We start from the raw sequence: 23509 nt of genomic DNA on the forward strand, positions 1-23509 counted from the left end.
GGTTTCCAGGTGTTGCAGCCCTGCTGCGTTGGCTGCTCGTGTGGAAGCGCCCCTGGGTGTTGGGAGCGCCAGCACGTTCACAGCGGGGGGGTTTTCTCCCACAGTGCATCGACAGCGAGGCGCGGGCAGCCAACTACACCAGCTCCTTGAACTTGCCAGACAAGACGTTGCAGTTCGTCAAAGACCACCCTCTGATGGACGACTCGGTAACCCCAATAGACAACAGGCCCAGGTTAATCAAGAAAGATGTGAACTACACCCAGATCGTGGTGGACCGGACCCAGGCTCTGGATGGGACTGTCTATGACGTCATGTTTGTCAGCACAGGTGGGTTCCAGCACATGTGTGTCCTTTGGTAGGAAAACCAGGAAATCCAGTTGTTCTTTTGTGAGTGGATCCACTGCCTCCCTCAAGGTGGCCCGGGAGGTTTGTGGGAACGTGAAAAGATTTCTGAGAAGTCACCACACCAGGTGTCTTTCAGATCTGGGACCACCAGGCAACTAGGGGTACTTATTAAAAATAAAAATGCAAGTCCTGGCCTGCGTCTGGGCTGAGCTGCTACAGAGGAGTCCTGGCCGCTGAGGAGTTGGGTCAGTGCCTGTGCAGGGCGCAGGTGTGAGCCAGGCTGGGAGGAGGCGTCAGCCCGGCGTTTCCTAACTGCTGGCAGAAGACCACGTCCCTGCTTGCTGGCTGAGGAGCCAGGTTTGAAATGTGCCCTCGCATGTGGACTCTGAAACAAGCACTTCTGGAACAGGGACAGGGGCCCTGGGAGCCTCCCAGCTGACCTCACACGCCCCCTGCCCTCACTGCCTGCCTAGGGCCCTTACCGATGACACGCTGAGGGCCGGTGGAGTGTGGGAGCCCCCTCATGTGGTGTCCAGCCTCAAATGTAATGTTGACTGTTGATGAGGATTGTTGGGGTCCACCATGGAACAGTCTGCTTTCCATGGAAAAAACTGGAATAACCCGTAACACGTGAGTTTCCAGTTGTTTGTTTTGCCACAGGCTTTTCCATTTTTTTTGTTTCTGATGCAAAATCATTGTTTTCTACGTTATCTTGTTGAGGGAATGAATTGAGAGTGAAGAGTGTGAAGTTTGCTGCTGTGGTCACTATCGTCGGTTTTTGTGTCTGGGTCAGTGTCACTGACTTGCAGCTTTGACCCTGCAGACCGGGGAGCTCTGCACAAAGCCATCAGCCTCGGGCACTCCGTGCACATCATTGAGGAGACCCAGCTTTTCCAGGACTTCGAGCCGGTCCAGACCCTGCTGCTGTCTTCAAAGAAGGTAAAGTGATGCAGGCAGCCAGACCGGGAGGCTTCCCCACCCGGTAGCTTCGATTCTGGGTGACCGGAGAGTTGCCAAGCTGGGGTTGGGCTCCTAGGCAGGCGCCTCTGTCCATCTGCCTTGGATGAGCAGACCTTCAGACTTTGACACAAAACCGTTCCGTGAGCTTTGGGATCTGAACTGGTCAAGGCAGGAAGGCAGACCTGGGGAGATGGGACTTCCTCTTCAAACTTGCTGGAACGTCACTGAGTTGTTGATGCAGGTTTACCGGTTGTGGAGAGGTGGGTACTGCTCTGTGAAAACACATTTTTGTGCCCTGAGCCTGGGGGCTGTGCAGACTCTGTGGAGTGTGATAGTGGTAACAGCTGACTCATCAGCATGGAAACTCCTCAAGAGAAGTGGTTTGTCTCATCTATAAAGCTCTCTCCACCTGTGGCTGAGAATCTCTGCTCTGGCCTGCAGTACTCCCAAGCAACCCGTGGCAGGGGTGGGTGGGCATCCATGCTTGCTTTTAGGGGGTTGCCTCCCTGGACCTGGCTCCTGCCAGTCGGGCCCTCCTCCCTCAGCCAGGAGCAACAGGTAGAGGAAGGGGCCCCTGTCCGGCCAGGTAAGAACAGAGCTACCCTTGGCAGTATTTGCAAATGCTCCTCCAGGTCTCCCATCCTCTTCCCTCTCCTGTATCCACAAAGCTTCAGGAGCCTGGGTCCTTTTACGTGGTCACTCTCCTCTCTCTGCTAGTGGAGAGTTCTCCTTCAGTTCTGAAAGGGAAAGAGAATGAAATAGCCTGAGTGCCTTATAAGCTGCCGGGTACTTGGCATCTGTTCACCAGCCTCCAGGTCTGCTGCATGCCCCCGAGCTTCAGGTGGGTGCAGTGTGTGGCACCCTCCTTCCAGCTGAGTTCTGTTAAAACCTAGTTGCGGCCGGGTGCGGTGGCTCAAGCCTGTAATCCCAGCACTTTGGGAGGCCGAGGCGGGTGGATCATGAGGTCAAGAAATCGAGACCATCCTGGTCAACATGGTGAAACCCCGTCTCTACTAAAAATACAAAAATTAGCTGGGCATGGTGGCGCACGCCTGTAGTCCCAGCTACTAGGGAGGCTGAGGCAGGAGAATTGCCTGAACCCAGGAGGCGGAGGTTGCGGTGAGCTGAGATCATGCCATTGCACTCCAGCCTGGGTAACAAGAGCGAAACCCCGTCTCAAAAAAAAAAAAAAAAAAAAAACCTAGTTGCTCGTGTGCTGGGCATTGCTGGTGCCAGGTGGGCTGATGGGATGGACCTGAAGCCAGTGTCACTGGGAGCCAAGTGTCCCAAAGGGTGGGAGAATCTCACCTGCCCTCTGCTGTGGGCGTGGCTGCGGCTGCTCTGGTGCTGGAGGTTGATTTCCCATCTGTGAGTTCTTCCTGTTTACATGTAGACACGTGAAAAGCAAAAGGCATCATTCCTCCTTTTATGTTATTTATCACATCCTCATCCTTCATAAGTTGTCCGTTCGGCATCCCTGTTACATTAGGCCCCTGCTGGGTCCAGACTCTCAACAGAGGCTCCCTGCCCACAGGTGCTGAAGGGCTAGCTCTGGGGACAAGGTTGGGCTTCAAGTGGTGTGCCTCAGCCTCTGGCTGCAGCCCCTTCTCACCCATGGTGAGGCCGAGAGAATGGCCAGGAGTGTCAGGCTCAGGCACCTCCCTCTACATGGAGAGTTCCGGATGTGGGGACTGAACAGCCTGCTCCCACCTAAGAGAAGCACACGCAGAGAAGCACTCCGCTGGCGGCCAGGACCTGAGCAGTGGGTGCCCACATAGTAGGGAGAGGGATTTGGACCCACGGCCCAGTGATCCCTGACGTAGCACGCGGATTCTGCCGGAAGGTCGCAGACCTGCCTTGTTTTCCTCTGGTTCTGAGTACCTCTCCTCCTTACTGCAACGTCCCCTGAAGGTGTGCTCTAGCCGCCTCCCACACACTGGTGCAGAAGCAGAGGCCCTGCTGCTGGGTGCCTGCTTGCCTGACACTAGTTCTCCCGTCTCACACGCACAGGGCAAGAGGTTCGTCTACGCCGGCTCTAACTCGGGAGTGGTCCAGGCCCCACTGGCCTTCTGCGGGAAGCACGGCACCTGTGAGGACTGTGTGCTGGCACGGGACCCCTACTGTGCCTGGAGCCCGCCCACGGCGACCTGCGTGGCTCTGCACCAGACCGAGAGCCCCAGCAGGTACAGGGCGGGATGCGCTGCCCCTGGATGCCCCCTGTGTGTGCAGGTGAGTAACGTGTGCTGGTTGCTTTGCAGGGCTTTGATTCAGGAGATGAGCGGCGATGCCTCTGTGTGCCCGGGTGAGTGGCTCCTCGACAGCCCGTTTCCTTGGGGAGTGGCGAGGTCCTGTAACCATTTCACGGTGCTTCAGTGCTGTGGCGTTTGTGCGTGTTTTGTTTTTCTTTCTCCGCTTGGAGCAGAGGTCAAGTTCCTGTAGCAGACTTGTGGGCTTCTCTGTCTTTTTTTCTTGCCAAAAGAGTATTTGAAGCCGTTTCGAGTGTATCTGTGTACTGGAAAGCGGTCTTCCAAAACTGTCCTGGTTTCTTTCTGCTTAGCTTGGGGCTCGTTAAACAAAACCTAAGCCTATTATAAACGGGGAGAAAGGAGCCCATGAGTGGTTCATCCTCAGGCAGTGGAGGGGCTGGAGTGGTGATTCCCTTGGGGCTGCAATCTGGGATTTACCCACCTGCGGATGTCTGAAATAGCACCATGCCCAGAGGAGGGATGGAATTAGGCCAGGATGCCCCAGCCCCAGAAGCCACCTTCCAGGGTGCCAAACGCAGACTTGACCCTCGGTTCTGTGTCCTCCTGTCCCTGACAAGACAGCTGTCATCAGACTAAGAAACGTTTAGACATCTGGGCATGGTGGTACACACCTGTAGTCCCAGCTATCAGGGAGGCTGAGGTAGGAGGATTGCTTGAGCTCAGGGGTTCAAGGCTGCAGTGAGCTTATCTCACCACTGCACTCCAGCCTGGGTGACAGAGCAAGACTCAAACTCTAAAAAGAAAAGCTGGCTGGGCGCAGTGGCTCATGCCTGTGTTACCAGCATTTTAGAAGTCTGAAGCAGGAGGATCACTTGACCTCAGGAATTCAAGACCGCCCTGGGCAGCATGGTGAGACCCTGTCTCCACAAAAAGTACAAAAAGTAGCCAGGCTTGGAGGTGCACACCTGAAGTCTCAGCTGCCTGGAGACTAAGGTGGGAAGATCCCTTGAGCTGGGGAGGTTGGGGCCGCAGTGAGCTGTGATTTCACCACCACACTGCAGCCTGGGCAGCAGAGCCACACTCTGTCTCAAAAAAAGGAAGAAAAGAAAAGTTTAGGCAGGAGGAGAGTGCTGAGATGCACTGAAAAGCCACCCTTCCTTGTAGCCACTAGTAGAAACGTCTTGTGTGTGATTCAGAGTGCTGACAGTAGGCGCAGAATGGGCTCTGCTCAGCCTCCCATGACGCGTTTTCTTCCGGGACACAGGAGTGAGAAATGGGATTTCTGCTTCTCAGAGCTGCCCTCAGTTTCTTTGCACCCCTGGTCTGTCATCCAGGGCTCATCTTTGCTTTTTGGTCACGCATGTCTTTATCTCCTTAGTTGTTCTGGAAGATTCCATGTTGCTCCAGTGGGTGAAACTCTTACGTCATCTTGTGGGCATTAACCTGTTTTTTAAAGAAGTTGTTAAGTAGCAAATGGGATTGTTGACACTGTGCACATTTATTTTGATGTTCCAGATAAAAGTAAAGGAAGTTACCGGCAGCATTTTTTCAAGCACGGTGGCACAGCAGAGCTGAAATGCTCCCAAAAGTCCAACCTGGCCCAGGTGTTTTGGAAGTTCCAGAATGATGTGTTGAAGGTCGAGAGCCCCAAGTATGGTCTCATGGGCAGAAAAAACCTGCTTATCTTCAACCTGTCAGAAGGAGACAGTGGGGTGTACCAGTGCCTGTCAGAGGAGAGGGTTAAGAACAAGACGGTCTTCCAAGTGGTTGCCAAGCATGTCCTGGAGGTGAAGGTGCTTCCCAAGCCCGTGGTGGCCCCCACCTTGCCAGTTGTTCAGACCGAAGGTAGTAGGTTTGCCACCAAAGTGTTGGTGGTATCCTCCCAAGGGTCTTCTTCCCCGACCCCAGCTGTGCAGGCCACCTCCGCTGGGGCTGTCACCCTCCCTCCCAAGCTTGCGCCCACCGGCACATCCTGCGAACCAAAGATCGTCATCAACACGGTCCCTCAGCTCCGCTCGGAGAAAACCATGTATCTTAAGTCCAGCGACAACCGTCTCCTCATGTCCCTCTTCCTCTTTTTCTTTGTTCTCTTCCTCTGCCTCTTTGTCTACAACTGCTATAAGGGCTACCTGCCCGGACAGTGCTTGAAATTCCGCTCGGCCCTGCTGCTCGGGAAGAAGAAGCCCAAGTCCGATTTTTGTGACCGTGAGCAGAGCCTGAAGGAGACATTGGTGGAGCCAGCGAGCTTCTCCCAGCAGAATGGGGACCACCCCAAGCCGGCCCTGGACACTGGCTATGAGACCGAGCAAGACACCATCACCAGCAAAGTCCCCACAGACAGGGAGGACTCGCAGAGGATCGACGACCTCTCTGCCAGGGACAAGCCCTTCGACGTCAAGTGTGAGCTGAAGTTCGCTGACTCAGACGCAGATGGAGACTGAGGCCGGCTGCGTGTCCCCGCTGGCGCCTCGGCTGTGATGTGTCCAGGCGTGGAGAGTGTTGTGTTTCTGCTGTTCAGTATCCAAGTCTCGTGCCGTGCTGCGTAGGTTAGCCCGCGTCGTGCAGACAACCCTAGTCCTCTGTCTTATTTTCTCCCGGGTTGAGCCTGTGACTTGGTTTCTCTTTGTCCTTTTGGGAAAATGACTAGCATTGCATCCCGGTCTCGTGGTCCGCAGTCAGTCGGAGCACTTGAAGGAGTCCCGCAGGTGGCGCGGAGTTCCGGAGCCCTTTCTGTAGTGGGGGAAAGGTGGCTGGACCTCTGTTGGCTGAGAAGAGCAACCTTCGGCTTCCCCTCCTCCTAGCAGCCACTAAAAGATGATTTAATTCCAGATTGGAAATGACATTTTAGTTTATCAGATTGGTAACTTATCGCCTGTTGTCCAGATTGGCACGAACCTTTTCTTCCACTTAATTATTTTTTTAGGATTTTGCTTTGATTATGTTGATGTCATAGGTCATTTTTTTTTTAATTACAGAAGCAGGTGTTTTAATATTTAGAAGAAGATGTATATCTTCCATATTTTGTTATATATTTGGGATAAAATACGGCTTACTTTGCTTAAGATTCTCAGGGATAAACTTCCTTTTGCTAAATGCATTCTTTCTGCTTTTAGAAATGTAGACATAAACACACCTCGAAGCACACTCACCTTTTTCTTGTTTAAACTTTATTCTTTGAGGGAAGCATCGTTTTTAGAGAAATCTTCTTTCTGTACTTCATTTTTCTTTTTTTTTTTTTTAACTTTTACTCTCTCGAAGACGAAGACCTTCCCACGTCCGTGAGGTGGGTTTTGAGCAAGGGAAGGTGACCCCGGTGAGCTGAGCGTAGCCAGGCTGGCCCAGAGCTGAGACGGGGAGCGCGGTACAATCTGGTGCCCACAGCCGTCGGTCTGAGCCTCCCACTGAGACAGACGGAGCCTTCCCAAGGGCGCCTTTGGTTCTGTGAATATCTCCTTTCTCTTCTTCCTTCAATTTCATACCCACTGCCTGTGCCGACTCCATCCAGACTCCCTGCGCTGCCCACCACTGGAAGGCAACTGGGCCCCCTCGCGCACACGGCGCTGTTCCTGGCGCTGTCCTGAAGATGTGAATGGGTGGTACGATTTCAACGCTGGTTAATTTCATACTCCGTCTTCCTGCTTTGTAAATACCCATCAGGAAGAGACTTCTTTTCCATGGCGAAGAGCAATAAACTCTGGATGTTTGTGTGCGTGTGTGGACAGTCTCATCTTCCAGCATGATAGGATTTGACCATTTTGGTGTAAACGTTTGTGTTTTATAAGATTTACCTTGTTTTTATTTTTCTACTTTGAATTGTATACATTTGGAAAGTACCCAAATAAATGAGAAGCTTCTATCCTTGATTTGGGGAAGACGTTCCTTAGCAGAGGCCGTGCCGCCTCCCGCCCCTGCATGGCCCAGGCGGGACCGCTGGGCTCGCTCTTTTCTGTCCGTTTCCTGCTGTGTTGTGCTCTCTCTGGCCTGGGACGTGCTCCTGGCGACTTCTTCCTCAGTGCCCTCTCTTTTCTGTCCTCTCTGTCTCACAGCCTCATCTCCTAAGCCCCTCCCTCCTCCTGGCTCCTCCTCCCTGTCCTGTCTGGGCCATGCAGGGGACGGGAGGCCTTCTTCTCCCTGGACCCCCTGGCCAGCCTCGGGTGCAGGGCCCGACAGCAGCTCAAGCGTCTCCTTGCTGCCACCCTTCCTGAGTGACCAGGCCCAGCACGTACACGTCCTGGGGACCTTCCACCTCTTCTGCCAGGCCACAGGTGAGTCGGGCCCTCCGTGTGCTCTGTGCCCCATCCATCTGTCTCCTCCTGCAGGTGGGCGGTGGGTGGGGGCATCCTCCACATCCCTCCACTTGTTCCTTTACCTTCCTTATCTGTCCTGGCTGCATCCCTTCGTTGAGCCATTTCACGCTTTCACGGTGGGTCCATCCTGAGGGAAACTGTAAACAGTCAGTATGAAGCCGCTTCTGGTATGCAGGGGTCAACCGATGTTTTCCGTAAAGAGCTAGATATTTAGGCTTTGTGGCCACCTGCTGTCACAGCCACTCAGCTCTGCTGTTGTATCCTAAAAGCAGCCATAGTCAATACACAATGAATGGGCAGGGCTGTGTGCCAATAAAACTTTATTTACAAAAATCCATGGTGAACCAGATTTGCCCCAAAGGGCAATACCCATGGTATATAGGATTGCTTCTTCCTTAAAAAATTTTTTTTTTTCAAGAGACGGTCTCCGTTTGTCACTCAGGTTCGAGTGCAGTGACACAATCACAGCTCACTGCGGCCCCTGCCTCCTGGGTTGAAGCCATCCTCCTGCCTCAGCCTCCAGAGCCAGAGTGCTTCTATTTCTGCTAACAATTTGGAGGTTGATATAAGTGGTATTTGGAAATTTTTTTAAAAAATTCAGAGCTTCCAGATTGGGAGTTGTTTTAATGACTTGCTTTGTGGTATTTAAAAGCAGAAAAGATTTGGGGGGCATAGACCCCCTGCTTTGGGAGGCCAAGGCAGGACGATCGCCTGAAGCTAGGCATTCCGGAACTGCTTGAGCAACATAGAAAGACCTGACCTCTACCCAGAAATGCAAAAAATGAACCAGGCTTGGTGGCACGTGCCTTGAGGACTGTTGGAGCCCAGGAGTTTGAGGTTACAGTGAGGCACGATGCCACCACTGCATGCCAGCCTGGGCCACAGAGCAAGACCCTGTCTCCATCATCATTGTAAAATAACAACAGAAAAGACTGAGTCTAGTGTACTTCCCTGGGACATGGGAGGTATTTGCCCTGGATTGGAAAATATTCTGATGGAATGTCTGCTCTTGAAAGATAGCAGAAGGTCCAGAACCACACTTCAAAGATGTATCCGGTGCTTCCGGCAGCGCTTGGTGGCCCTGGTGGCCACTGTATTGTATCTGATCAGTAGATAGAGAAAGAAAGGAAGTGGCATCTTAGAGCCTGCCCCGGGGAGGAGTGAAGTTAATGAAGAGGAAAAGCAAACCCAATTGCTCCCTTTTTAAACATTTTAAACACACTGTCAGCAGTTCCCGAGAGTTTTAAGGTGCTGCCCTCTCCTGTTAAGCTCTGAGAGCCCCAGGTGGTCCATGTCTGCTGAGCTCAGAATGTCTCTTGGCAGCCAGCATCGGACAGGAGAAGCTGCTGCTGCGCATGGAGCGCTGCGGAGACAGAGCTTTGCCGGGCTGGCTCGTGTGGCTCCTGCCCTCCGCTGGGTGCCGTGGACCAAGCCTGTGCTGAGCCACCTGTGGCCGCTCTCACAGCTGAATAGTGTTCCTCAGCCAGGTAGTTTGCCTTGGGGCAGGCAGCCCGGGTGGCTTCGTGTCTCCATGGAGCCTGTGTCCTGTCACAGCACTGAAGCCCTTCAGGCAGACCCAGGAAGCTCCTTCCTGGTAGGGAGGCTGGGAAGCGGGCGTTGGGTCCCTGTGACCTGGCCATGGACCCAGGGCTCCTTTGCTGGCAGGCGCAGGCAGAACGTGTGGTCAGGAGAAGTTACAGTTTTGTTTTGTTTTTTGAGATGGAGTCTCTCTGTCACCCAGGCTGGAGTGCAGTGACAGGATCTTGGCTCACTGCAACCTCCACTTCCCGGGTTCAAGCGATTTTCCTGCCTCAGCCCCCCAAGTAGCTGGAATTACAGGCACGTGCCTCCATGCCTGCTAAGTTTTGTATTTCTAGTAGAGACAGGATTTTGCCATGTCGGCCAGGCTGGTCTCAAAGTCCTGACCTTGGGTGATCCACCCACCTGGGCCTCCCAAAGTGCTGGGATTACAGGTGTGAGCCACCGCGCCTGGCCGCTGTTATGTTTTAAAATGTGAGGCTCCCAAGTGTGCTTCCGGTAGCTAGGCATGCACACAAGGCCCTGGGGTCATAGGGAATGAAAGAGGTGCCCAGGGAGAAGGGATCGCTGTTAACAGCAACAGAAACCACTGCAGGTATTTCAAGCACAGGGAATTGAACACAGGGAACTGGTTACAAAGGTGTTAGAAGGGCTGGGAACAAAGTGGGAAGGTGAGGTTTCCATCGCCAGCAGTGGGCAGGAAGAGCGAAATGTCAAACACTGTTACTCGGACTTGCCGTGCCACTGAGGCTGTGGCCATGTGACCTGCAGCCTCCCCCTGCCCGCCACGCTGCCTTCACCACTGCTGGAGGTCCTATGAGAAGCCACAGAAACGTTTCTTCCTTCCGACTTCCTGTCTCCTGTCAATGCCTCCCGTGGGCAGACCTCACAGAAACCTGGCAGCCACAGATCAGATCTGGTGAATATAGAGCCATGGGCTTGCAGCAGCGTGGCCAGGAGCAGTGTGTAGAGGGTCGGGGAGCTCAGAGAGTAGCGGGGTCCTTTCCCAGCGCTCAGGATGGACTGAGCAGGTTGGGAACTCGGGCCTCCAGCCCTCTGCCACCCGTTTTCACATGGTCTTGCTCTCCACAGGCATTTGGCCCCATCTGGGACCTTCCCGTTCCCTTGTTCCACGGAGGCCACAGCCTGCAAGGTCTGTGAGACTTGCCCATGGAGGACCAGCTTTGGAGAGAGTGGCTTCAGCCCTTTCCAGGGTGGCCCGAGGCCAGGGCATCATGGGCATGCCATGAGCTCAGAGGGCCGTGGTTGTGAATTTGCCCAGAATAGGCTCCAGGGTTCTGTTGGGGTCTGCAGATGCTTCCTGTGGCAGAGGCCACAGTGTGGCTTGCAGGTCCCAAAGACTTTCCTGAGGAGAGTGAGCGCCATCTTCTGCCCTGTGGGCCAGGAATGAACCATTCCAGGTGAGGCCCAGGGCCTGGAGATTGGCATTACAATGTGCTCAAGGCTCAGGACTGCCACCTCCTCCCGTGTCCTCCCCCAGCCACCCAGGGCGGGGCTGCTTTGGAACTTGGCTGGGTTTTTCTTTCCTGTAACAGCTGTTTTCATGGTAGTTGTCACAGTGGTTTGGGGGCCATCTGATTGAAGGGCTAGCAAAGTGTTTTTAGAATGTGAAACTTAGAGGACACCCATGGCATCTTCCGTTCTCCCTGCTGTGTCTGGTGCCTCCAGCTCTGCTCCCTGCTGTGTCTGGTGCCTCCAGCTTTGCTGGGTGACCCTGTGTCTTGGGGAGCATCGCACCCCCCAGAGGGGGCTGACTGATGGAAGGTCAGGTGGTCAGGCTCGCACTCGGGGACTAGGTCTGCCCCAGAGTTGGTGGAGGGCCATGTGTCACCCAGGAGATGTCACCACCTGCCCTGACACGCTGTTGGCCAGTGCTCAGAAGGTGGCCCCGTGGACTGGGCCATCCAGGAAAGATGGGGGCCCTTTGAGACCAAAGCACTTCCTGAAAGGGAATCAGGGTGGGTCTACCACATGCAGTCCATGGTGTGTGCAGAGGCCGCCAGGGCACAAGGGCCCAGCGTGGGGTGCAGTGGAGATGATGTAGCCACATGGGCAGAGTGGTGCGGAGAGGCCTGTGTCGTGCAGATGGGAGAGCTTGAGGCCTGATGGTGGGGTGGGGGTCCACTCTCGTCCTTCACCCAGGGGCCTTGCTGCCCATCCAAGGGAGGGACAGGGCCACACTGTGGTGTGGCCCGTGTCAGGAGCTGGGGTGGGAGATTGACTGCCGGTGCCCCTTTCCGCCTAGACACATTCCTTCCCTTCTCCACCACAGCTCTTGCCTCTGGGAAGGGGAATTATCAATGGAAGATGATACAAAAGGTCCACTGATGACTTCCCCTCCCCCAACAGCCCCCCTCCCCACCCCCTGCACAGGCCAACCTTGTCCCTGGGGCAGATTGGGACTGTCCTGAGAAGTTATGACACCCCGGGGTGTCGTGGTGGGAATTACCTTTGCAGTGCTCAGGGGAGACGGCACTGGGTGTCACCCCCAAGCATGGTCCCCTGGGCTCAGTGACAAAGGGGGTGAGCAGGTCAGGACTGCACTTCCTTGGGGCCCATGCCCTGGGAACTGCTCACCCGGCAATCCTGAGTCCTGGGGGTTTGAGTGCACCAGCAGGGCCCGGAGCAGCTGGGAGTGGCCGCCTGCCTCAGTGTGTACTGTGGCTGCACGGGAGGGACAGTGGCCTTGGCAGTGGCCTTGAGAGCGTTCACAGCTGCTACACAGCCATCCTGCACCACGCTGGCCCTGGGACGGATTGCTGTCATGCGACTAATAATGCGTGTTTACTATAGTTACCCTGGTGCCAGCCGTGAAGGATGGGCAGGGACATACACACACCGCAGACACGTACCCCCCACACCAGATACACATCCTATCCCAGGCACACACCACACCCCAGACACATACCACACACAGATACGTTACGCACCCAGACACATAGCATACCCCACACACACCACACCCCAGATACACACCACACCCAGATACATACTGCACCCCCTACACACCACACCCCAGATTCATACCACACCCCAGACACACATACCCAATACCCACACACTGCACACCCTAAACACATACCACACCCCCTATACACACACCATACCTCACCCCAGACACATACTACACCCCAGATTCACACCACACCCTAGATTCACACTTTACCTTAGATGCACACCACACCCCAGATTCACAACACACCCCAGATTCACACTTTACCTTAGATGCACACCACACCCGATTCACACCACACCCGATTCACACCACACCCCAGATTTACGCCACACCCCAAATTCACACCACACCCAAGACATAAATGCCCAATACCAGCCACACAGCACACTGTAGATACACACCACACCCCCCCGACACCACTCCACACACAACACCCCGCACACACACAGGCTACACACATTATGCCACCTATACCATACACACCACACATATTATACATACACCATACACTAGCACCACACACACTATACTGTACCTGCTCCACACAACAGACACACATCACCTACATACCACTTACACCAGCCACACACACCACATATACACACATCAGATACACCACAGTCCACACCACATGACACATTTCACAACATACATCACAAATTACCTAACAGACACCCACACCACAAACACAATCATGTCCGCCACACACACACATACCACATGATGCACACAATAAATGCATAGCACAAAACACATCATGTACACCAAATCACACACACCACACAAACACCACACAGACCATGCACACTACACATGTGCACACATATCAACATAGCACACACACTGCATACCACACCTAAAACACAACTATCCCCATACACACCATACCAAACACAGCCACTCACACATGCACCACACACAGCACAGCATACCACACACATCACCCAAACACCAAACATAGCACTGTTGACACACACACCACGAGCATACTGTAGACACCAAAGCACATATACCACATACACACCACATAGACACAGGCACGCTACCCACACACAACCATGTTCACACATACACACCCCCCCCCCCACACGCATTGTTGACTTAGGATCGTTTCAACTCACAGCGGGTTTATTGGGATGCAACCCCATGGAAATGGAGAGCGTGTATTGACAAGGAGAGGAAAGCAGGCTGGAGCTGAAGGAACAAAGTTAGCATGCGGCCGAGCTCTGCTCCTCTGAACAGATGAACCCAGGTTCCTCCTGGCTCACTGGGACTGCAGATGGGTGAAAAATGGCCCCCCACCCCTGGGGCAGCACATAGCGCGTCTGGCATGCGTAGGGAAGGACTGATGGAGGTGAATGGTGGCGTGGGTGTGTATACATGCACATACAAATCTTGCACTTACACGTTAGTGTACACCATATAAATGATAGAATTTTTTTAACCAAAGCACCGTCGTCACTCTGTCAGGGCCCTGCCCTCACCCCTGCCAGGATTCTCTTCCATGTCGAGTTTAGACCTGTGTCATTTTCAAAGCTACTAATGGCTCCCCCATACTTCAGGCAGCATTTGGATATTTGGATTTGGGACAGCCTTTTAGTTTTGACTACAGTGTTAGAAGTAAGAGGCCAGGCGCAGTGGCTCAAGCCTGTAATCTCAGCACTTTGGGAGGCCGAGGCGGGTGGATCACGAGGTCGAGAGATCGAGACCATCCTGGTCAACATGGTGAAACCCCGTCTCTACTAAAAATACAAAAAATTAGCTGGGCATGGTGGCGCGTGCCTGTAATCCCAGCTACTCAGGAGGCTGAGGCAGGAGAATTGCCTGAACCCAGGAGGCGGAGGTTGCGGTGAGCCGAGATCGTGCCATTGCACTCCAGACTGGGTAACAAGAGCGAAACTCCGTCTCAAAAAAAAAAAAAAAAAAACAAGTAAGAGCCCTTGGAACCACTGGGATTAGAGGGCAGCAGCGGAAGGCACTCCTGGGCCTCTGAGGGGCCACAGGGTCTGGAGAGGGTCCCCATTCCTAGTGGCCACAGTGGCTTGTTGGCACGCATATGTATGTTCCAGCTGCTCTGTGACATTTCCCTTTGTTTCAGACTCTCCTGAAAGGCCACGGCCATCTTGGGAATTAGTTGACCTTGTGTGTTGGGCCAGCCGCCCTTGCCAGCCAGGACAAGGCAGTGCCTTCACCTTCCTGTGCTCTGAGGTCCTTAGCATGTTAGATGAGGCAGCTTTGCCAGAAACTGTGCGTGTCTTCTGTTATCTGATAATTCCATGTACCTTTACAACACAGCTCTCTGGTTACCTGGAGTCTGGAAATGCCCTCGGTGCCTCCGTGGCGCCTTCCCACAAGCCCCCCTGGAGCCAGGCGATGCCTGCAGGTGCCTCAGTGGTGGTACTCGCTCAGGTCCCTTTGCAGAGAAGGATTCCTACCCACATGGATAAGCCGGCTTGGCCAGTAAATGGCAGGCATGAACAGGGACATTCCGGAAGTCACCACCCTGGGTGGTCAGAGCATACCTGAGTAAAACGTTAGGCTGCGTTGCCCTGGTGACTGTCAGGAAGAGGACGACTCGGAGAAGGGCTGTGTCAGAATTGCTGCCTGTATGGCAGGGGTCTCACTGTCCCCTCCCTCCTCTCCAGGCCCCCGGCTACTCTGTGACTTGGAGAGAGGACAGAAGGGATGACCAGCAGAGCCTTGGGGCATACCCCCAGCTGGATGGTCCTTGTCCCCAGAAGGGCCCCCAGAGTCTGGGAGGGAGGAGGGGTCAGGGACCGAAGCCCAGGATTAGAAGAGACCCTGCCCCAAGGAGAGAGCAGGGATGGGCTGGGGAAGCAATGGGATGCTCAGGGAGAGAGGCTGGGTACAGGTGTCAGAATGAGGCCTGGGCAGCAGGTGCAGGCAGGGACAAGCCGGGAGTCCCATCACCGAAGGACATGATGGCCAGTGGCCAGTGCTGGGTACAGAGAAATGGCCCCTCTGGGGATGTGCCTGGCTGCCCCATTAGCTGCAGGAAGGCTACTTAGACATGAGTGTGGGAATAGGCTGGCCCCGAAGCAGTCAGCCCTGAGGTCAGAGTGGGCCACGTGCAGTAGGGATGTCGGGAGGACACAGAGTGCTGCAAGGGCCAGCACCGGGGGCTCTTGCCAGGATGGGCCTCAGTCACTGGATAGATGACTGACCACCCCTCCAGGCCCTCCTCGGGGAAGGCCACTGCTTGGAGGGCACCTGGTTTGTTACAGAGTGGAATCAGCTCCCCTTTTGTGATCACATCCATAAAGCTCTGAAGCCATGGTGGACGTGGCACCAGCCAGCCCTGTTAGAGGCTTGGGGTGGGAGTGAGCAGGCAGGAGGTGCCCCAGCACAGGCTGAGGTGAGTGCTGGAGCCCAGGCTGCTGGCAGCCTCCCTGGACTCCTGAGTAGACGTAATAAACCCAGCCTTGGTGGTTAAACCTGGCCCTTGCTTATACCAAGGTGACCAGTCTTCTCATAAGTCTCGGCTATGAGAGAAAGATCGTTCCCTATAGCATGTGCCACAGCAGTTAAAGCTTATTTGCCTCCAGCTTAAGCTAATTCTCCGGAAGTACTGGTCACAGCGACAGGCAGGGGCAGGAGGCAACATCCATCTCAGGACGTCTACCTGAGATCTTCCAAGCCAGGACAACTTCGCTTCTTTGAGGGCACAACCAGTGTCCCCTGACTAGCCACTGGGAAGAGCCAAGGCACATGCAGGTTGGTGGCTGCTGAGCCCCACAGCATCAGACTAGCGTCTTGTCCCCACCAACAGAGGCCAAGGGGGTGATCTGGGAGTAGGACCCCAGCCTGGCCTCTCTCTTGAGGTAACAGGGTTGGATGATTAGGGGGCCTGGAGCACTGGCCCGAGCAAGAAACCAGCAGTGTTTCCAGGGGGCCCTGCTGGGAGGTGGAAGACAGCTCCCCACTGGCGGCCCGGCATTACAGGAGCTCTGGAGCAGGCCTCCGGGGGACAGACTTGGGTTGCCGCTGCCCTGTCCCGCTGAGGGTGCAGTGCTGATGGGGTGGCCTTGCATGCTGATGTTAACTCTCACTTTCCCTCTCTCTCATGCATTCAGAAAGAGATGGATAGTTTAAAAAGGAATACACGGAACGTAAGTACTTTTTAAAAACATCTTTAATGTCTTATGATGATCATACACAGATTTAAATAGTATTTACTGATGCCTCATGCCAGCGGTGGTGGGCACAGGTGCCTGTTTCTACTCCCACCCCGAGAGTGTAGATCATCGGAAGGTTTTGCAGTCAGTGGTCTGATGATGGGGCTTTGGGTGACGAATCCCGTGCAGCTCAGGCTACCCACATTCTTAATCTCAAAGGCTTGGTCATGAGGACTTTCCAGAGGCTCCTGGGACTCAGTGGCTCCAGTCCCCTGGGTGGTTCTTGGTGCAGGTCACCACTGGGTGGTGCCAGCATATGAGGGAGGAGACCAGGCTTTTATAGAACTCACTTCACTGTCTGTTCAAAGAAATGTGTTACTTGAGGCCGGGCGCGGTGGCTCACGCCTGTAATCCCAGCACTTTGGGAGGCCAAGGCGGGTGGATCACGAGGTCAAGAGATCGAGACCATCCTGGTCAACATGGTGAAACCCCGTCTCTACTAAAAATACAAAACATTAGCTGGGCATGGTGGCGCGTGCCTGTAATCCCAGCTACTCAGGAGGCTGAGGCAGGAGAATTGCCTGAACCCAGGAGGCGGAGGTTGCGGTGAGCTGAGATCGCGCCATTGCACTCCAGCCTGGGTAACAAGAGCGAAACTCCGCCTCAAAACAAAACAAAACAAAACAAAACCAAAACAAAACAGAAAAAGAAATGTGTTACTTGATTATAATACCTCAAAAAAATCTGTTTCTTAAAGTGAGGTTTTACCTGGATGCCCATTGGCTGGGGAAGGGAGTATCTATTTCTTAGTTGGTGGGCACCTAGATGTAGACATGTTTGTACATGTATGTAATATGGACTTGTGTTTGTTGATAGATATGTGGAGTTAACTGTGGCTAGAGTCCAAAACATTTTGAGTGGGAAAAAACAAATTATAGAGTGTTAAGTGGTTTTTTTTTGTTTTTTTTTTTTTTCCTGCACAAAAACCACACCTGTCCACAAGGGCTTGTCCACCAGGCCATGGCCAGATGGGCCACCATGCAAAACAGTTTTGGAGCACCTTCTGAATTTCCTTGAGTTCATGGAATGTTTCCTTCAAAATAACACTTTTTTTATTGTTACTATTATAAAAGCAATGCTTGTTTGTTGTAAATTTGTAAACTCTAGGAAAGTATAAAGAAAACAATTTAAACAGTCCCAAATTTGACCATCCAGAGGTAGTTACCACCAGCATCCCGGCCATTTGTAGGCCATTTCTGTGTGCATATACATGACTGTATCTCCATGCACACATGTATACACGTGTGTATACATATATGCACACATACTCCTAGATATTCTTTCACTTAACAGTATTTTTCTGTACTGCTAAATGTTCTTCGATGAGACTTGGAATGATTGACTTGTGACCCACTTCTTGGACATTTCCCAACTCCTCACTGATAGAAACACGGCTTCACTGGGCCGGTCATTACCTTGGGACTCATTCCTAGGACTGTTGAGCTAAAAGGTCTGAGCTTGGTCAAGCCCTTGGGAGGAACACTCTCTGATGATCATGGACAGTGGGGAATTGTTGACCAAGAGACTGGACAAAGGTGAGTAGATGCTACAGTCAGTAAAGCAGGGAAAATCCATTACTAAAGTCACCTTAACTGGCGATCTCTTCTTTTCAAAAATCTAACACGTGCTAGAGAAATGAAAGGCTCCCTGGCCACCACTGCCCTCCCCAGGGAGGGGAGCATGGGTCTTCCCACATTACTTAGCTCCTGTATCTGGACGCACTCCTCCCCCGACACTTGAGAACAAGGCCAGTTTGTGTGTGTGTGTGTGTGTGGTGTGTGTGTGCGCGCGCGCGTGCAGGTACTTCTGACTTTTTTGGCTCTGGAATTTGTTTTTCCTGCTTAGTGTTCTGAACTCCTTCCTCTTCACTGCTGAACGGTCTCCATGAAGCCACATTTCGTCATCCCCAGGTTGATTGGCATCTAGGGCAAATTTAACTTCTAAAGACTAACTCTTATGAGGTGTCATGGTCAAGAGGAGGCCATGGCCAGCGCTGGTCTAGGTGGCTCATGGCCTGCTTGGGGGCCTTGGTGGGTCTCAAGGAAGGGCAGGAGCTGGTCGGGGAGCCAGGTCGCTGGGCGGGAGGTAGGAGGCTATCAACCCAGTCCATGCTGCTGGGGTGCCTGGCCTGATGAAGGCTGCAACTGTGGGAGCCAGGAGCAGCAGTGCAGGCTGGCCGGCCCCCCTAGCCCACCACAAGCGGGAGCTTCAGGGACAGAAGGGCACTCTGCCCTCCAGAGCCTGGAGCTTAGGGAATGCAGCCCCCCTCACTCCTTTCTGCATTTGAGTGGAAGCCAGTGTGCGAAGCAAATCAAAGTGGGTGTGCTTGTTTTTCCTTCAATAAGGGACAGGGAGTTGAGCCTGTCCCAACATGGCCAGCAGCCCCTGGAGGGCTAACAAACTTCATGGGGAAGGAAGGCCGGGAGGTGACCTGCTGACCAGACCTTGCTTGTGGGCCCCCTCAACACTCTGGTTTTCACGGCCCACCCCACCCACCTGGAACAAAGATGGGGTCTGGGGGTATATGGGGTCTGGGGTTAGCCCTCAGGTCGGCTGTGCAGCCTTTCAGACCTGGGATGAGGCCAGCCTCCCCAGATGAGGCAGCCTGGGCCACAGGGGAACATCCCTGCCTCGCCCACCCTCCTGATCTCTCCCAGACAAGCCAAGGCCAGCCAGGCTGCACCCTGACAGGGTGAGACAGACTGAGAGTATGTGAGGTAATTGGCCCCTCTACTTTTTCCAGTAAGTAATTAAGATCAAAAGCCCAGACAGTCACAACAGAGGTTTGGGGAGAAGTGGCCAATGTTGGGCCCAGGGTCCATGCTGAAGGCTGGAAGCCCATCCTGGATATGCTGCACGTGGCGTTCCCAGCGTCACTGCAGGGCCCAGCCCTTGCCGGGGTCTGAGCTGTCCGGCCCCCTGTGGTGTCTGCCCCCTTCCAAGCCCGCCCCAGCTCCCAGTATCTCACTTGGAGAGACAGACCCTCATGGTCCCCACTCTGGCCCATCCCCCTCCACAAACAGCTGGCCAACCTCGGGGCCTCTGTGCTGTGGCCTGGGGATGGCAGGGCCTTTGGGATGTCTCTGTTCATGTGGTCACAGGCCATGAGAGTGGCAGCAGGGCCAGGGTGAGGTGGGGTGCTGTTCCCAGACCCAGAACCATTCTGCAGGAAACCGGCAGAGCGCTGCGGGAAAAGGGGTCATGGGGACCACAGGCCACACAGGCGTGCTTTGAAAGACGGCATTTAAGGTCAAAGAGCAGGAAGTCCACAGGATGGGGGCCAAGGCCAAGGCTCCCACTGGCCATGGGGAAGCTGCCTGCAGGGGAATCCCAGGGACTGAAGTGGGAGTTGTCCCAAGTCACTTCAGGTCCAGTTGGGACAAAAGAGGTAACCGCTTATCTCCTCCTGGGGTAGCTTCTTTGAGTCCTAAATGTGGACTCAGAGGTGGAAACGGTCTGTGCCCCGCCAGGTCCTGCAGACATCCGCTTTGTCTGGGAGAAGAATGGGCGAGCTCTGGAGACCTGTGTCCCTGTGCAGACCCATGCACTGCCCGACGGCAGGGCCCATGCGCTCAGCTGGCTGCAGGACGCCATCCGGGAAAGCGCCGAATATCGCTGCTCTGTCCTCTCCTCAGCAGGGAACAAGACTTCGAAGGTGCAGGTTGCTGTGATGAGACCTGGTGAGTGATTCCCAGGCCCACTGCAACGCTTTTAGGTGATTTTTCACTTTTTACAATGGTAGTGAAAAAAACATGCTGTAAAAGCATGCTTGCACGGTGGCATTTTGGGTTTGGGATTTATTGGCTTTCCACTGAGAAAGATGGCCAGCGGGCCATTAAGGGTGCTGTAAATGCCTGCAGAGCGGTGATCTGGGGACCCTGCTTGTCTTCCAGAAGCGACCCACCAGGAGAAGTGGACCAGAGAGCTCTCCGCCTGGAGGGCTGTGGCTGGGGAGCACGACCGGATGATGCAGAGCTGGAGGAAGGCGTGGGTACGTGGCTGCAGCAGGGCCAGGGCCCCTGCCACCTCCATCTTTCAAGGGCCCCATTTGCATGGACCCCACTTGCTCCCTCTTAGCCCCGGAGCACTTTGCTGTATGAAACCTGCAACTCTGCATGGGGAACTCCCATGTCTTGTTGCTGATGCTTCAGGAGATCAAGGGGCATCTGGCCCCAGCCCTTAAAGGAGACTGGAGGCGAGCCTGGGAGGGACTCACGGGCGGGGGTGTCTGGTTATTTGGACCTCCACAGCCACCGCACGCCCTGGACAGAACACTCAACCAGTCACTACTTTGAGGAGAGCAGGAAACCTGGACAGGTGAACTCTCCAGGTGGCTCCTGGCTGGGTGCCTCACCTGCGGCACCTGCTGGAAGGTTGGGAAGTGGCTTCCTGAGCTAAGCCCTGGCAGGTTTAATCTAAGCCCTGGGCTACAGCATGGAAGTTGCAGGCAGCGGGGCAGAGGCTCCCTAGACAGGGCTTCCCCTACGGAGACAAAGTTGTCCAGCCCTGGCTCCCAAGTAGCCAATACAGAAGACAAAGGCAGGGATTCGTCGCTGCGTGTGCTAGCATCCGACCGTGGGGTCTGCAGCTGCCTAGATGAGTGTGTTAAAGTATGTGGGTTACGTGGCTGCCAGCAGACCCCCTCAACTGTTGCCACCAAACGCTGAGCATTTGCAGCTGATCCTCTGTACCTGGGCACACACGAGCTCCCTCTCTCCGGCCCTTCTCCCTCTCAGGACAACCTGGGAGTTGAGTGAATGCGTTGCGGCCCTCCCTTCCTGTCACAGATGAGAGAACTACTCCTGCTATTTGGATCTTTAGGCGCTAAGGAGGGACATGACAGGGCGCTGAGAGCTCGAGTGCTCTGCCTGGGATGGGCTACGAAACAGACTGGGCTGCAGTGCAGGAAAGGCCCATCTGTTCCGACAAGGATTCAAAGACCACATTTTTCTTTCAGGAAAGCTGTAGCAAGGACACCTTGTAAACACCGGGAAGCAGACCCTGCCGCCACTGACTACAGCCACCCCTGGAGAAGGCCTGGGCCCCCACAGCAGTGAGCCGTCTTACCTAAGCCTGCTCTGAGCACAGCCGTTGGGCCACCGCCTGACGGGGACCTCCCAAAGGCGGGACAGTGGAGACGCACTGGACCCGAGTGAGCCTGTGACAGGAACCAAGACTTAAAAAATAAGTTGCTCACCTGGGACAGGACGTTCTGTCTGGCATAGGCAGGTGGCTAGGATGGCCGACAGGCTTCGACAGCCACTCTCTTGAACTAAAACAAGTGTGTGTGTGCAGGCTCCTCTAGGGACAGGCAGCAGGCTCTGAGGGCCGATCTTACACTGCCCTAGTGACCCCTTTACAGAGCACCCCCACCCCTAACAGTCAACAGCGTGAGCATGGCCAGCACAGATCGCTGCTTTTATTGATGCAGATCAAGCCTGCCGCTTCTCCCACCTGCAGACTTAGCCAAGGAACTCTTAAGATGCATGACCGGGACAAGAGAAGGTGAGACTCCACATGAAAATGCCTTGCTTTAAACCTTGAGTGACTGTGAGATGCGATCTGGGAGTGCATCTGTCAAGTCTTTGTTTTCTTCACTAACCTCAAAATACCGGGCTCTATTTTATCAAGCGCTGCAGTTTAAGCCTCTGAGTGTATCCCCCATCAATACTCAGCTTCTGCAACAAGACACTGAGCTTGACGCAGAAAACCAAACAGGTCAATTATGCAAATCTGGTGCCACATTAAATTTCCTGACGATGGAATGAGTCTGCTGTTTTGTTCTACCTGCTTTTCAAGTCTCTAATTATTAAAGCTGTGTCTCTGAAGACTCTTGTCACTGTGTGTGTGAACCTGTCCTAAAGCTGCTCAGCCTTTAATCTTATATACACGTATATTCTTGTCTGTGGAATGACAGTTTCCATGTCTATCACAAAACCAAAGCCTGTTACAAGTCAAGCCCCACCCCTCTGGTGATCCTAACAAATACTCAGTGTCTTCCTAGCACTATGACAATGGCCCGTTTTGCACCCCTTCTTTCTGTAGCCGGACAAGGTCTGTAACAGCCTTTGTGTGGGACCAGCATACATCACCTGCCATTTCCTTCAGGATTCATCACAACAGAGGTGTCCTGAAGACGGTGGAGACGCCCTGCCTGTCCCCACGTTCTCCCTCCACATCCCGAGTCAAGAGGCCCAGCCGCCTCCGAGGCGTGTGCTTGCCCATCCGGCTACGAATGCTAGTCTTGTTCACAGAACCATCACATGGTTCAACTCACAACCTGAAGTTTTCCTATAAAATACCCATCAGCTTACTGTGGTTCTTGCTTTGGGTCTGGCTCTAGCCACTATAAATTGCTGAATGAAATGCTGTAGGCTTTGGGCTTATATTCTTGGTGCTGTTTTCTGTATCTTCTCCTGAAGTCTGGATTGTGAGCACATTACATACTTGAAGCTTTCTCAACGTGGAGTGGGAAATGTAGTTATGAGAATGAATATTTGAGTCTTTGCTCTGCTGGAAAAAATAAACATAGAGTTGTACATTGTTCAGTTAAGTGACTGTACTTGGCTCCCCTGGTCCAGAGCTGTGTGTTCATGTGGCACCATCTGCAGGCTGAGGGAGCTGAAATCACCTGTAGCAGTGGCCTCAGCTGGAGTTCTTCACTGACAAGAAAATGATAGCATCACCAGGCAACCACGTGATGAGTTTGGTTAAGTCCCAGGAGAAATAAAGCTCTCGGCAGCTGCATGAAATGTTTAAAGGCCTACCTACCTACTCTGTTTAAGCTGCTTTTATCTTTAGATTAACAAAACAAATGTCACAGACCTAGAAACCTCCAAAAAGGGGCTTTGAGCAAAGGAATTCATCTAGCAGAGACCTTTAATTTTTTGATTTATCAAACTTTAAAACACTAGCTGCTGAGTGCAGCTGACAGGCTATTTTATTTTTTTCCCCACAAATTAATTTTGGAACTTTTAC

At 53.6% G+C, this 23509-nt stretch overlaps 1 protein-coding gene across 11 annotated transcripts in view; it reads left to right on the top strand.

Moving 5' to 3' along the window:
• The window catches only part of SEMA4D (semaphorin 4D), a 128069-nt gene extending 107983 nt beyond the window's left edge, over positions 1–20086 (top strand). For 9 of the 11 annotated variants that reach the window (XM_074395541.1, XM_039474633.2, XM_039474634.2 and 6 more), the window contains 5 exons: positions 105–327; positions 1169–1284; positions 3316–3488; positions 3564–3607; positions 5028–7375. In XM_074395541.1, coding sequence (XP_074251642.1) covers positions 105–327; positions 1169–1284; positions 3316–3488; positions 3564–3607; positions 5028–5953 — 1482 coding nt within the window. In that variant the 3' untranslated portion in view covers positions 5954–7375. Of the gene's footprint in view, positions 1–104; positions 328–1168; positions 1285–3315; positions 3489–3563; positions 3608–5027; positions 7376–7558; positions 7778–16429; positions 16466–17964; positions 18306–20001 lie in introns of those variants that run through there. The other 2 variants (XM_074395546.1, XM_074395547.1) reach the window with 2 other exon arrangements.
• Positions 20087–23509: the final 3423 nt, after the last annotated feature.

Source organism: Saimiri boliviensis, chromosome 2 (genome assembly GCF_048565385.1).
Source record: "Saimiri boliviensis isolate mSaiBol1 chromosome 2, mSaiBol1.pri, whole genome shotgun sequence".
Lineage (NCBI taxonomy): Eukaryota > Metazoa > Chordata > Mammalia > Primates > Cebidae > Saimiri > Saimiri boliviensis.